Here is a 13574-nt window from a genome sequence, read left to right as displayed (position 1 = left end):
ACCAATGAAATAAGGACACATTATTCTCTAAAACAACTCTTAATAAATCACATATAAGACCTGTGTTATCTGCACAACAAGAACACTCTGTTGTGAAGAATAAGTATAGCGATGGAGACTCCGTTGGCAAATTCATATGCCAATTTGGTTATAACTTGTTGGGAACTGGATACTGTTTTATCACTGTCAAATAAGTTCCATAGGAATGTTGTTTTGTTTTTTTTTTTTTTTTACAAAAGATTAGTGGATTATCTTTTTTCTTATGAAAATAAACAGTTTTTTATTTCCTGCCTGTGGTCCCGGTTACCTCTTTTTGTATTAGATTGCCAATACTGTGGACTGGACATTAATTTTATGAGTTTCCCCTTGTACAAATCTTCTGAATTCCTGACTTATTGCTATTCCTAACTAATACATTGCATCTTTTAGACGGATTATTTCGAGGAACATACAACAAACAACCACATATATAAGCTGCCTGAATCCCTCGAACTGAAACAAATCTGCACCCACTCTGCTTTGTGGCACCGAGTACATTATCTTTTTTCCCTCTGGACTGTTGTTATGGTACATATTGTAAAGAGCACAAATTTATACTTTGAATTTTGTCTGAGTCGACATTCCCGGCTGGTACATTCTTTTTCTTTCTTTCTCTTTGTACTTGATTGCTCTCTTCTGTGAGGCACTTATCCTCCGGAGCTTTTTTTTTGTTTGTTTTTAAATGACTGCTCCCTCCACCAGATGCTTCTCCCATCCACTGTGCAGTGTGCTTGCCACTCATACAGGTATCCGACCGTTACTCGTCTCTTCCCCCCTCCAGCCTGAATCAAAGCAGTCTCAGACTGTGCTCTCTAGGGAAACATGGGAAACTTCAGATATAACAGACCGGGACGAGTACCCCTTATTTAAACAACCTCATACAGTTATCCGAACGTCGCAGGTCCCCCCCCTCGGACTGTGCCCTCTAGGGAAATCCGGAAAACTTCAGATACACTAGACCAGGATGAGTACCCCTTATTTAGACCAGGATGAGTGCCCCTTATCTAAACAATGTAGGTGCTAGCCTACTCTCTTAAACTTTGTAATTACAGTCTTTTGTTTGTGGTTTGCACACTCGCAGGGACTACCCAGGGAATGTTCTTTTTCCCCCTCCTGTTTCTTCTTTTATATTTTTAGTAATAGTTTCCCTTTTTTGGCCACTCTATGGCAGCATAGCATAAAAAATAATAGTTTTCTGAGCCCTAGACGTCCGTACTAGCTGATGCCTTCAGTGTTCTCTACAATTTACCTAAGGGCAGTGTTTATAACGTAAAAAGCATAAAATAAAGGTGTATATAACACCATCAACAGAGATCCGGACCTATGTGCCTGCAAAACTTAAATTTACTTTCTCACTACTAAATCTATGCATCCACTAGGGGAAGTTTATCACTTACCTGTATAATCAATGTAATCGATTGTTTTTTTTTTTTCCATTCACTTGCCTCTTCCACCTGGGCCTGCTCGCTCCGTTCGTTCTCGCTACACTTGGGCTCACTCTGCTCCCCTACCCTACCTATATTCCTATCCACTTTCCTTGCAGTTACAGTCTCTGAACCACACCTCTTCCTTCACTCTAACCAATCAGCGCTCTCCACCAATTAATAATTCCTCTCTTTTTTCCATTCCCTCCATACTCTCCTCCCTCCTAGTCTCTTAATCTCACCCCCCCGTATCCTCCTCCTCCTACCTTACCTCTATCTTCTATATACTTACTTCATATAAGTAGCCCAATTCATGACCAATTATATCAAAGCCACTATTGCAAGAACCTACCTATTATCCACCCTACTGTATGCCTCCCCAATCCTGACTAATCTTCGCCACAGCGAACAAAGCAAAATGGCATCTTGCTACAACAAGATTGCCAAATTTGCCACAGGTGCCTCTATGCCCATCACTGTATTTCCCAAAAACAGCTCAACTGGAATGAGCTGCCTCAATTACTTCTTACCACTCAACTCACCACAGCCCATAAACTATACTACCTCCCAAATAAAAAACCCATATTACAAGACCTAATACAACCCTACACCACCACCCGAGCCTTAAAATCAACAGACCAAAATCTCATAAATGTCAAACATAAGAATGAAGCTGGCAAATCTCTTTTTGTTTGTTCAATAGCAAAAGTCTGGAACTCACTTCCAAAACACATAACTTCTACAAGCTCTGCTCCACAATTTAAAAAAACTACTCAAAACCCACTATTTTAACAACTGGCTATGCCCATGTGACTCCCCAAGCTAATCCACTATATTTGCAGTGATACAATGATTCTACCAAGGATCACCTAATAATGCCGAACCTCTGGATATTAATTCTTAACTAACGATGTTCTATTCTGTTTTTATCTACTTGTACGTCTGTGAAGAAAGTTAAATATATTCCTACATACAACTGGTATACCTCAAAAATACAATAATTGTATCTATACATATATCTGTTAAGAAATGCAAAATATGTTCCTGTATAATATTGTACGCATTTAGAAAAAAGTGTTGGAATTCATAAAATGTTATTTGCTAGATTGTTTTAAGTGGAGCTTTTCTCCCCGGGCCTCCGCTGAAAATGGACCTGTGTCCAGTCGGACTTTCCTGGTCATCAAATGTAAAATAAAATAAAATAAAAATAAATAAATAATCCTCAGTATCCTTAATTTAGTGCAAACTCTTACCAATCTTTTAAACTCTCACTCTTCTTTCTCAAGCACTACTTATCTTTCATTATAATGATTACTTATCTTATTACTACCCTTCTCTTCTTACGTTCACTCTCAACTACATACCACATTCCACTTACCTATCAAACACCACCACCACCTACTCCCCCCATCACTCACATCAGCAGCACCATCCCTCACTCATAACTAATATCTCCATCTCCCTTTCATTTCTCACCCTCACACTTCTTCAGGATCTACACATTTACAAACACAAATTAAAAAAAGAAAAAAACAATGTTAGCAAGGCAGGATGTGATAGAGGAGACCGATAAAATCCAAAACCTTTATTGAGTAGTAGTGTTCATTAAGCGCGTTCGTCCTTTTCTTCTAGGACTTCAGCAGAATAAAAACGTTACATAAAAATTCTACTTAAATATTAGCTTCAATTAACAATAAATTGACTCAAGTCTCTTAAAGGGACAGAATACTCCTTTGTAAAAAACAGTTAATTACTCATGAAACAGCACTTATAAGTAAAAATGTAGGGATGCAATGTTTAAAAGTTCTTCCAACCCAATATTAATAAGACCAAAGCATAAATTAAAACATTAAACCATTAAAAAATAAATTAAATCCATCAAGCATTTCAAAATCAAAATAATTTTGTGAACTGCAGGGGTTAAAGAAATAGATTAAAAAAAAAAGAGCATAACTATAGTGCTAGGGAATTCCTAATCCTATAAAATACTAAGTTTTTACTTAAACTGCTGTTTATTCTGTAGACAATTTCCCCTCCAAAACCGACAACCACTTCTGGCAATCGCCTGCTGTGTGTGATTGCCAAAACTATAATAAATAATGATACGGTAATATAATTTACTTCAACAGGCACCCCACCCTGATTTCTGTAATAAAAAAGGAATGGTAGATGGGCAGTGTGTACTGTTATCACTTGCCACAGATGTATCCAATTTACTACCAGTATAAAAAGAAAAAGCATACCTTCAACAGAAAATTGCCTTTCAAGCTCACAGTTTGCTAGTCTTGGTGGTCTATAGTCAAATTACTAGAAACTGTCAAGAATGTACTTAGGTTAGTTACTCAGGTGCTTGGGGCACAATAACATGAGATGGGCTGGCTACACTGTTAAAATGCTGCAGGGTTAAGGGTGAAAAGTCATACCAAAAAACTGTATGATTTCTCACTTCCATGTTTCAGTTCCCATTTATTTTAATGGAAAAAACGTGGAGCTAATGAATTCACTAGTACAAAATTCATGTACTTGCCAACTAATTACTTCACTGGAATCAATTCAGTCATCAGAAAAAAATGTACATTATTCATTCATTTATCTCATTAAATAACATTCATCTGTTGCCCAGAAAATACGATTACTTTACATAGAACATTTTCATTCTTACTCTCTCTTTCATTACTATAATATAATTACAACTATGGCAATGAAAATTCAGATCAACTGGAAGAGGTCTAAACATGCATATTCTGATAATGTGGCAATTTACTAGGAACATAATTTTGACTTTTAATGCAAACTTCATATACATTTGACAATACACCAGATGGCATTTCCAAAATGGAATTAACAGACAACTGCTTTGGGAAGTAGATAAAGAGAAACTATGGATGGGGGCTACAATCAAGGGCATAATGCAAGAACAGAATTTTTTTCCAAATGTTATGTTATATAGTACCAAACATGCAACACCACCAGCTTTGCTACTTTACCATAGAATCAAATGCTAGCTTTTTCTTTACATGTGGAGCCCAGTATTTATTGGCAAGCTGAAAAACAAAAGAAAAACACTGTTACATCATCACCGTAAAAAACATACATACACATAGAAGTTCATACAACAGAAAACACGGATCACTTTAATTCAAACATTTAGCAATGTTGCTCAGTTAAATGACAGAGGGTCAGCTTCACAACAGATACATGCCTACTACCAAAAGAGGGCAGTTATAAATATTTTTTGTATCAAATGCTTTTATCATATAAAACATTTTTACACAAATACTGGAAGGAAAATAAATCAAGTATTACACTGCAGACTTTATTTGTTTAGGTTTTTCATTTCAAGAACCTTACAAAGCATTAAAACTCTAAGAACATTACAGGAACTCAAAGAAGGTAAAACACTAAACAGAATAATTGCTATAAGATTATTTGTGTCCTAATCAATACAATTAAAAATCAAATATTAAGAAGCATCTACCCGGTTGTATTTTATCTTGAATAAATATAAATTTTAAGGGCCTCCTAAAACGGTACTTGGTCCCATAAAACTATAGTCAGTTTGTTTGTGTCTTTCGGCTTTTCCCAGTTAGGGGTCGCCACAGTGGAACTCCGGTCCGCTAATGATTGGCAGTAGAGTTTTACGTGCTGGCTTTCCGGGCCTAATGCGCAACCTTCAACAAAGGAACACCCATTCACGCATGTCGCCACACAGAAGACGCTCTGAGAATCGAACGGGCAACCCATACAAATAAAAAAGCTGCAGTAAATATGTCTTCATTAAAACAAAAAAGTTAAAATTTCACTCCCTGCTACTCCTCGGGCAAAATATAAATTTAATTAGATTCTACTCACAATTAAATCAGTACTTCATTTAAAAAAAAAATCCCTGCATACTCTTCCTGATGAGCTAATTAGTACTTGGGCTATTCTCCATTGTAGACTACTATACTTTGCAATTACTGCATTACAAAACCACTTTTGTTAGTCCCAAACAGTGAAGTGTACTGGTAATGGACTGCAACAGTTGCCCAGTGCTTCCTATATAACACATAAAGATGAAGTCTGTTTCAATGCTTGACAGATTATGTTTTAAACCACTTAATACGGCAGGCTACATTTGACAAGAAAAGTTCTTGGCCAGAATCATAGTATTCCCAGCACAGCCATACACATACTATCACTACAATACACTACTCAATTTTATCAAGCACCAACTGTACTCAATCACTGGAAATGTATATTAATTGAAATAAAAGCCCATAAATATTCCTGCCCTTCTCACTGCTGTTTTAGAAAACATATGTGAATTACTGTTGTACATGCTATAATGGACTAAAGAAAAACAAGAAGTGATGCATGATGTTTGGTGCCTAGGAATCCTGCACATTTTCAATACAAATTAAACAGATTAAAATAATAAAGTGATCTGCTATAACCAAAACTTTAATCATTAGCATACTGGTATAAGCTGGTAACATGCACCAACAGCCTCATCAGCCTTGCCCTTCTAGTGTTTTTACTGCTCAGTAACAAGGTCAATTCTTAGTCACAACTTAAACTCCACGAAGCAAGCTGGGTATCACTGAAGCCAGAATCTAAAGTCTTCAGATACTTTACCCTCAAGATTTATTTTCTCTTCTGAGGACAGTATTTTTCCTCCAAAGTGACCACAGCAAACTACCAATTCTTCAGAAGTGCTGAATAAGTAAGCAATACAACATGTCAGGAAGTATCCCTATAACAAAGTACTATGGAATTACTGATCATAACCAGTATGTGCATTTCAAGAAATTCAATTTCCTAGAGCAAAGTTTAAAAGGTAAAGTTAATAAAAGCCATTTCAAAGTACCAAATGAGGTGATGCTTGGCATTCTAATACAATTTTTTTTTTTGGAATATTAGTCATGACTTGCTGACTCATTGGGCAGCACTGGGCACACAAAACTCCCTCCTACATTTTGTAGCTGCTATGACAGTAAAACTTCAACGTAATTTATTTAAAACTATTTGTAATTGTTCCCCTTCCACAATGTTGAAAATTATCAGTATTTTAACTTTTCTTGCCAAGCAAACAAAACACCACCATATTCCAGGACCCTTTTTCCAAGACCATGAGACATGCATGAAACACTGACGCAACAGTATCTTTTGAACTGCATTTGCAGTAAACTACAGAATGTGTTATCTTGTGTTCCATTTTTGTTGAATGACTCTTAAAATTGAGACAGTGAGTGCATAAACAATATGCACCATAAACGGCTTCACGACAAGACATTAACAGTTTTGCGATTGAGGTAGACAACTATAACAACAAAACAGCAAAATCAGTCAAATACAAGCAGCATTCAAAGTTAAAAAAAAAATCAGTAAGAAAACTTTTTCTGCAGAGGAGCAAGCCCCCCCCCCCCCAGCATCTCCAATATGGAGGAATAAAGATACTTGCATCCTGTGACTTAAGACAGAAGTGTGCTTTTATTAAACTGCATTCATATATTTCCATGGTTTCTTGTAGGAGTGCTTCTGTCTTTGCCTTTAATTCCTCGCTTTCAGTCTATCTAATGGTCATCCTGTGTGAATTCATGATGATAGTCTTACATTCAGTGTACATCTGTACAGTGCAGAGAGTTAAAATAGCCTCATGTAAAAAAGTGAATTTACTGTGGCCTTTTAGGACGGGATTTCCAAGCCTCCTCCCCACCAAAAGAAGACGGCAGTGATATGTCTGAAATAGTAGATGACTAGCCTGAGATTAGAAATTTTGCAGGGGATTCCAAGAAACTACCGCCTCAGATATGGCAGCTTATTTAAAGGCATCACAAATGTACTGAAGACCAGAGAGCATGATTGTAATTTACACATTCTGCTCACAGTGACATTTCAAAAAAAAAAATTTAAAGAATATTAGAAAATACTTATGGAAAAGAAAAATAATAATTACAAAAAAAAAACAGCTGAGGCAAATCTGCATTATGTTTGCTGTTCTGCCCACTGGTGGTCAAATGTATAGAGCTCTTCCCCCTCCTTTTGAGGGATGTAAATATAATTAATTCTTGATGTATTTAACATCAACCAATTTTCTACCTGCATAGCTCCATGCTACATAAAGACAATAGCCTACACGTCCTCAGACAGATAAGTGTCTCAGGAGCTGGAGGAATTGGGGAGGTGTCAATAAGCACCAAGCATCAGCAGCTGATATAGTAGTGGGCAAAGTGTTCCATTTTTTAGTTATGAAATTTAAATAGAGTGAGGCTCCTGCAGAGTTGTTGGTTTTAGTGACTTGAAGGAGAGGTTTGTTGTTGGAGCGTAGGATCTTAGCACTGGAATAAGAATGCATTAGGTTTTGTAATGCAAGGGTTTTATCAGGGTAGTAAAGAATCTTATGGGTTAGTATAAGCTGGTTGTAAAGGAGAAGATGGGGAAGTTCAAGTCAGTCAAATTGTTTAAGGGATGAGCAGTGGTGTGTTTGATGTGGGCTATTGGTGGTGAACTTTGCAATTTTGTTATAGCAGGCATGAAGTTTAGTTAAATCTGATTTTCTAAGACTGATGAGGATAGGGGAGGCATATAATAGCGTAGAGATATGTGTTTGTGCTATTTTAGCTTTTGTGCTATTTGCGAGGAATTGTTTTTTTCTATATAGTCCCCCCCAATTTTTTATGTACTTTCTTTATGGTGAGTGAAATGTGAGTGTCAAATTTCATGTTGCAGTCTATCACAACACCTAGAAGTTTGGTGTGAGTGACAGGAGTGATGGCAGTTTTATTGTTAGAAATGATAATAAACATGGGTATGGGAGTGGAGTGATTAGTATGCTGGAATAAGAGAAGTCTGGTTTTATTGGGGTTTAGTATGATCATTCTTCTACAGAAAAAAATCTGTGCTTGTAACTGCATTTCTTGGAGGGAAGGAGAGGAACAGATTAGTGTTGAGTCATCAGCGCATTAAATGACTAAGGCATGTAGAGTGGAGGTATGAGGTATGGAGGTTGTTAGTGAAGATAGACAAAAGTAAAGGACCAAGGATGGAGCCTTGGGGAACACCCAGCGTGGCTAGTAATAAAGAAGAGAGCTATTGCCTCCACTGTACTGCTTGCTGTTTACCTGTTAAATAACCCTGAAATGAGGTAATGGTGGGTTTGCTATGATTCAGTTCTGAGAGGGATTTAATGACTTTGTTGTTTTTAACTACATCAAATGCCTTAGAGAGGTCCAGAAAGATAGCAGAGACAGTTGCCATTATTTCTGTGGTGTTCACTATATGACTGAATGACATAAGGCCTGTAGTGCTGTGATAGGGCCTGAAGCCATGCTGAGTGTTTGTGAGAAGGTTGTGGGTGTTGAGGTATTCCATAATTTGTGTGTATATATACACTTCTCCAGTATTTTGGGCAGAGGAGAGAGTATTCCTATAGGCCGGTAATTGTTTAACTCTTTTGAATTACCACCTTTGTGGAGTGGAATGATGTGAGAAATTTTCCATATGTCTGGGACTAGATTTTTGGATATTGAACGATTGATGAGAATGAATACAGGGTATACAATGGCATCAGCAGCTACTTTCAAAAATTCAGCTGGGAGTTTATCAGTGGCTAAGGTGGTAGGTTTTAGTTTCTTAAGAAATTCTTTAATTATATTAGTAGAGACAGAATGGAAGGTAAAGCCATTGTTTTTAATATGGCAGCTGAGTGGTTGGTTGGAGGATGGACGGCTTTGAGAGTTAGCTAATGCAAGAATAGATTCAGTGAAGAATTTGTTGAAATGGGTGGCAACAGTGAGCGAGGTATCATTTATGGTTGATGGGGGAATACCTGATTTTCCAGGAAGGAGAATGTTGTTAATGGCTGTCCAGAATTTCTTGGGGTTACTTTGATATTTAATTTGTGTAGTGTGGCAGTAACTAATTTTGTCTGTTTTGACACATTTCTTTGACTTGTTATGGAGTTCAAGATATGCCTATTTGTCTGTATGAGATCCAGTTTTGTGCCAGTGGGCCCAGGCTTTATCTCTGTATTTCAGCAGAGATCTACTCTCTTTGTTCATCTAGGGAGCGTAGTTGGATTTGACTGATAGTTTAGGGAAGGGCCTGGGAGTTTAAGATATCTAAGAAGGTACAGATGAAGTACTGAACAGAGGCTCTCGACAAGAGTCCAGTTACATCCTTCTAGTTCTTTAATAAAGCTAGATGGATTGACATTTTTCTTGTTTCATATTACATGGTAATTAGTGGGCTTTTCCTCATATGTGCAATGCCTTATTACAAATGTACATAAGTGGTCACTCACTGTCAGAGAGGCATCCTGACTGACAGATAAGGGTTGGTCCGTTTGACAGAATCCAGTCAAGTACTGACTGTCTCTTGGTGGATTTGTGAATTCTAGTGGGAGACTGGATCAGTTGAGCAAATCCATGGAGGTTGGTAAATTGATTGGAAAACTAGAGTTACAAGTTATTCAGTCATTGATGAAGTCCGCCAAGATGATGGTTTCATGTTGGTGGAACTTTGAGGCCCAGTGAAGTAGGGTCTTCAGGATGGGCATTTTATTGCCGGGTGGTATGTAGCAACCAATTATATTGACACTTTTTCTGAGGTTAGTTTTTAGTTTTGCAAGTATAATTTCTGCATTGCTTAAGATAGGTGTACGTATATCCAAGTTTTGTACATTTAGTTGATGTTTAAACAGTAAAGCTACACCACCTCCTCTTTTAGATATACGATCATTATATAGGATTTTACAACCTGGTGGCAGAATTTCGTTATTGGAAATGTCATGTTTAAGCCAAGTTTCAGTAAGTCGTGAGAATACAGGGAAAGATGAGCATGAAAGTCATGGACTTTTTTGCTAATGCTGCTGACATTCATATTTAGTATGAGTAAGTCATTAGCTTTTCTAGGAAGTTGGAATGTGTTATGAGATAGATTATGGTTAGTTAAGTGGATATTGTTATCAGACGGGCCGGGATTACGATGCATGCCTCCACTGAGTGATAATCTGTCTGCAATGCTTACTCTGGTTCTTATCAGGTTAGTTATGCATTTGTTGGCATACTTTGTGGATACTTTATTGGTATGGTGGGAGGATAAGACAAGTTTAAGGGTATGAGGATAGATGTTTATGTGCAGGATAGATGGGATGTTGGACAGGGTGAGAGACATTGATTTTGTGGTGTGAGAAGTAGATGTGGCAATATGGGGTAGTGAGTCAGGTAGATTGTTATGATATGAAGTAATGTGTGTAAGTACTATAAGGATAGTTAGTATTATTGGTTGTGTAGAAATATTTAGCTGGTGCATGTTAAATAATGAAGAAGATATAATTATTGTCTGAGGTGCATCTAATTTTATTTAGGCCTTGGTAGGGGTGTAGTGTTACCTAACATTGGTTGTATTGACAGAAGTAGAGAGATAGTGTGACTACTGGTTTTGTCAGTATAATTTAAATTTTCAAGGAGGGAGGGAAGGAGGATTGGAGTGATAGCAAGCAGGGCTAATGTGGGAGTGATGCAGTGACAATGGTGTAATGTGGCTGGATGGCGTCATGTTAGGGGAGTGGCTTATAGAGTATAAATGTTAGGAAAGAGATGGTGGGTGGGAATGGGGCTAGGGTAGGACAGCGGAGTGAGCATGAGCAAAGTGACGGGCGAACGGACAAGATGATCAGGATTCATCTTGTGTGCAAGAAGTGAAGGAGAGACAATCAGTAAGCAGAAAATGTCCAGATGAAGTAGTTTTTAGAGCTGAAAGATTTTTATAGGGATTATTTAAAAATAAAGAAAAGAAATAAAAATTGAATTATGGTGCAGACAGCTATAGCTGGGAAGAAGACACACCAATAGACGGGCAAGGGAGATTTTAGTATAACTAGGGAGAAGCACAGGGCAGCAAAAGTATGTGCAAACTGGTATAGGAGTTCAAGGAAGAGAAATGAGACAAGTTTGGTTGAGGGTGGTAAAATATGAGAGAGAAGGTTTGTTCCCAAAACAAGACCTAGAGAAGGTATTAGGATGAGAAAGGAAGGGAAGAGAAAGAAGGTGTCCAGGTACAAGTTTGTATGTTAGGAGGGAAAAGCACAGGGGTGGGGGAGGTGATGTGCAGAAGCAACTAACAGAAGGGTATACTTAAATGCCAACACGGATAGGGAAAGCACTTTACATACAATAAAATTTCAGGGGTAATTGGATGTGGCAGTCTTCAGCTGGAGATGACTCTCTCCCTGTGTCTTGGAGTTAAGGGCAAATACTAACAGCAAAGTGAAGGGCTCGGCTCTTAGACCTTAAGGCTATCTGCACATCAAGAGAGGAGGGAGAAGTCTTACAGTAAAAAGTGTGTGCGAAACGGGTATCTTGTACCATGTTAAGACGAAACCTTACCATGACAGGAAGGCCCTTTTGCTGAGTATTTGCAGTGGATGACAGGGGAGGATCTGGTGACTGATCTCCTCAGTGAGGCTCAGATTGACACCTCAGTGGAAGCAGTAATAATGTCCCAGCGGCCATCTCCCTACCTAGGTTTGAGAAATCAGGAGCTTGGAGACATGTTCACTGGGAAACCAGGGTGTACCAACCTAGTGCAGCATCATGTGGATACAGGGCCACAAAGACCTATCAAGCAAGTCAGACAGACTCTGAGGGAGGAGATATAAGAGATGTTGGAACAGGGAATAACCCAAGAGTCCGGAAGTCCCTGGGCCTCCCCAGTGGTGCTGGTACCAAAGAAGGATGGCAGCACCGGGTCCTGTGTTGACTACAGAAGACTAAATAGTCACACAGAGTCAGATGCCTACACCATGTCTAGGACAGATGAAGCCTTAAGAGAGCTGGGTGGGGCTTGTGACACAGGGTAAAGACTGCCAGCCCAGCTAGCTGGAATTTCATAAATAATTCTATGCCATTTGTAAATATTCATATGATTTATACAGAACTGTATGTTAGGTACTGAGCTTCAAGAATGTTACCACAGCATACCCTGCTGAACACAGACGATTAACTTACAAAACTACAAGAAAATAAGTTGAAATAAAGTGATTTACGATGTGATATAAAAATTAGTTTCAATGCAGCAAGGAGACAGGATGTCTAGAACTACAATTTTTCTACTGTCTGGAAAGAAACGTAATTACTAGGTTTAAAATTTAAAGTGTTTTATTGTTTTATGACTTCCTAGCAGCTACACAGTTCTGAGCAAACATCTGAGAGATGTATATTTCTAACACAGAGATGTTAAAATTCTGTTAAGTTTCTGTTTAGCCTGGGAACTGAAGTCCGCTGAGAAAGAGTGATGTCACCCAAGCTAACCCAGCAGTAATATTTGATACTGATTTAAGAACTCTCTCAGAGAGAGAATGTGCATTTTGTATTGGACCTAGCAAGAACGTACAGTTTTGTACCTACCATAAAAGTAGATGTTCGAGTGTATACCCTGCTGCAGTCATCACACTTGGGTTATCCTGTCGTCAGGCAGTCCCGCAGTTGGCCTGAATTCCAAAGTCTTGGTCCAGCGTCGGTTGCTGTTACTTCTTCCCTGACGTCAGTGCGCCAGGGGTATATAAGAGGCATCCAACACCATTTTCTTCAGTTTTCCTTGCCCCAGATGTCAGGTGCCCCCCCAAAAGGTGGTCAGTAGATAGTACCAATAATAAAAGTTTATCACAAACAAAACATCCCTCCTGCTATAAGCAAATACACCACAAAGGTTGTATCAGATTTTAAGGTATTGAAAGGTTTTAGTTAGGTTAGAGGGAATGGAGGGAGGGTAACCTGGACTGCAGCAGGGTATACTCTCGAACATCTACATTTATGGTAGGTACAAAATTGTACTATGTTCATCGTGTTACCCTGCTGCAGTCATCACACTTGGGTAGAATCCCAAATCTAAGGATGGGAGGTGGAGTCAAACAGGGTTAGAGGAGGCTAGAAGGCCCTGCAAAACTGCAGTGGCAAAGCCAGCTCTAGTCTTAGAGTAAAGTGGTAAGTGATGGTGTTTGGTGAAGGTGTGTACTGAACTCCAAGTTGCAGCTTCCAGAATATCCTTGGTTGGGACCCCCCTGAGGAAGGCTGTAGATGTAGCTGCTGCCCTGGTAGAATGGGGCCTTATGCTAGCAGGAACTGGTTT

General features: G+C 38.5%; 1 protein-coding gene across 3 annotated transcripts in view; it reads right to left on the bottom strand.

The window, feature by feature from the left end:
• The window catches only part of AQR (aquarius intron-binding spliceosomal factor), a 2539865-nt gene that overhangs the window by 2443839 nt on the left and 82452 nt on the right, over window positions 1-13574 (bottom strand). For all 3 annotated transcript variants that reach the window (XM_044073871.1, XM_044073874.1, XM_044073872.1), the window contains exon 3: window positions 4451-4507. In XM_044073871.1, coding sequence (XP_043929806.1) covers window positions 4451-4507 — 57 coding nt within the window. The remainder of the gene's footprint in view (window positions 1-4450; window positions 4508-13574) is intronic.

The sequence above is a fragment of the Protopterus annectens genome, chromosome 6.part0 (assembly GCF_019279795.1).
Source record: "Protopterus annectens isolate FY-2018-M chromosome 6.part0, PAN1.0, whole genome shotgun sequence".
Classification (NCBI taxonomy): domain Eukaryota; kingdom Metazoa; phylum Chordata; order Ceratodontiformes; family Protopteridae; genus Protopterus; species Protopterus annectens.
This window is presented reverse-complemented; position numbering and strand designations above follow the sequence as displayed.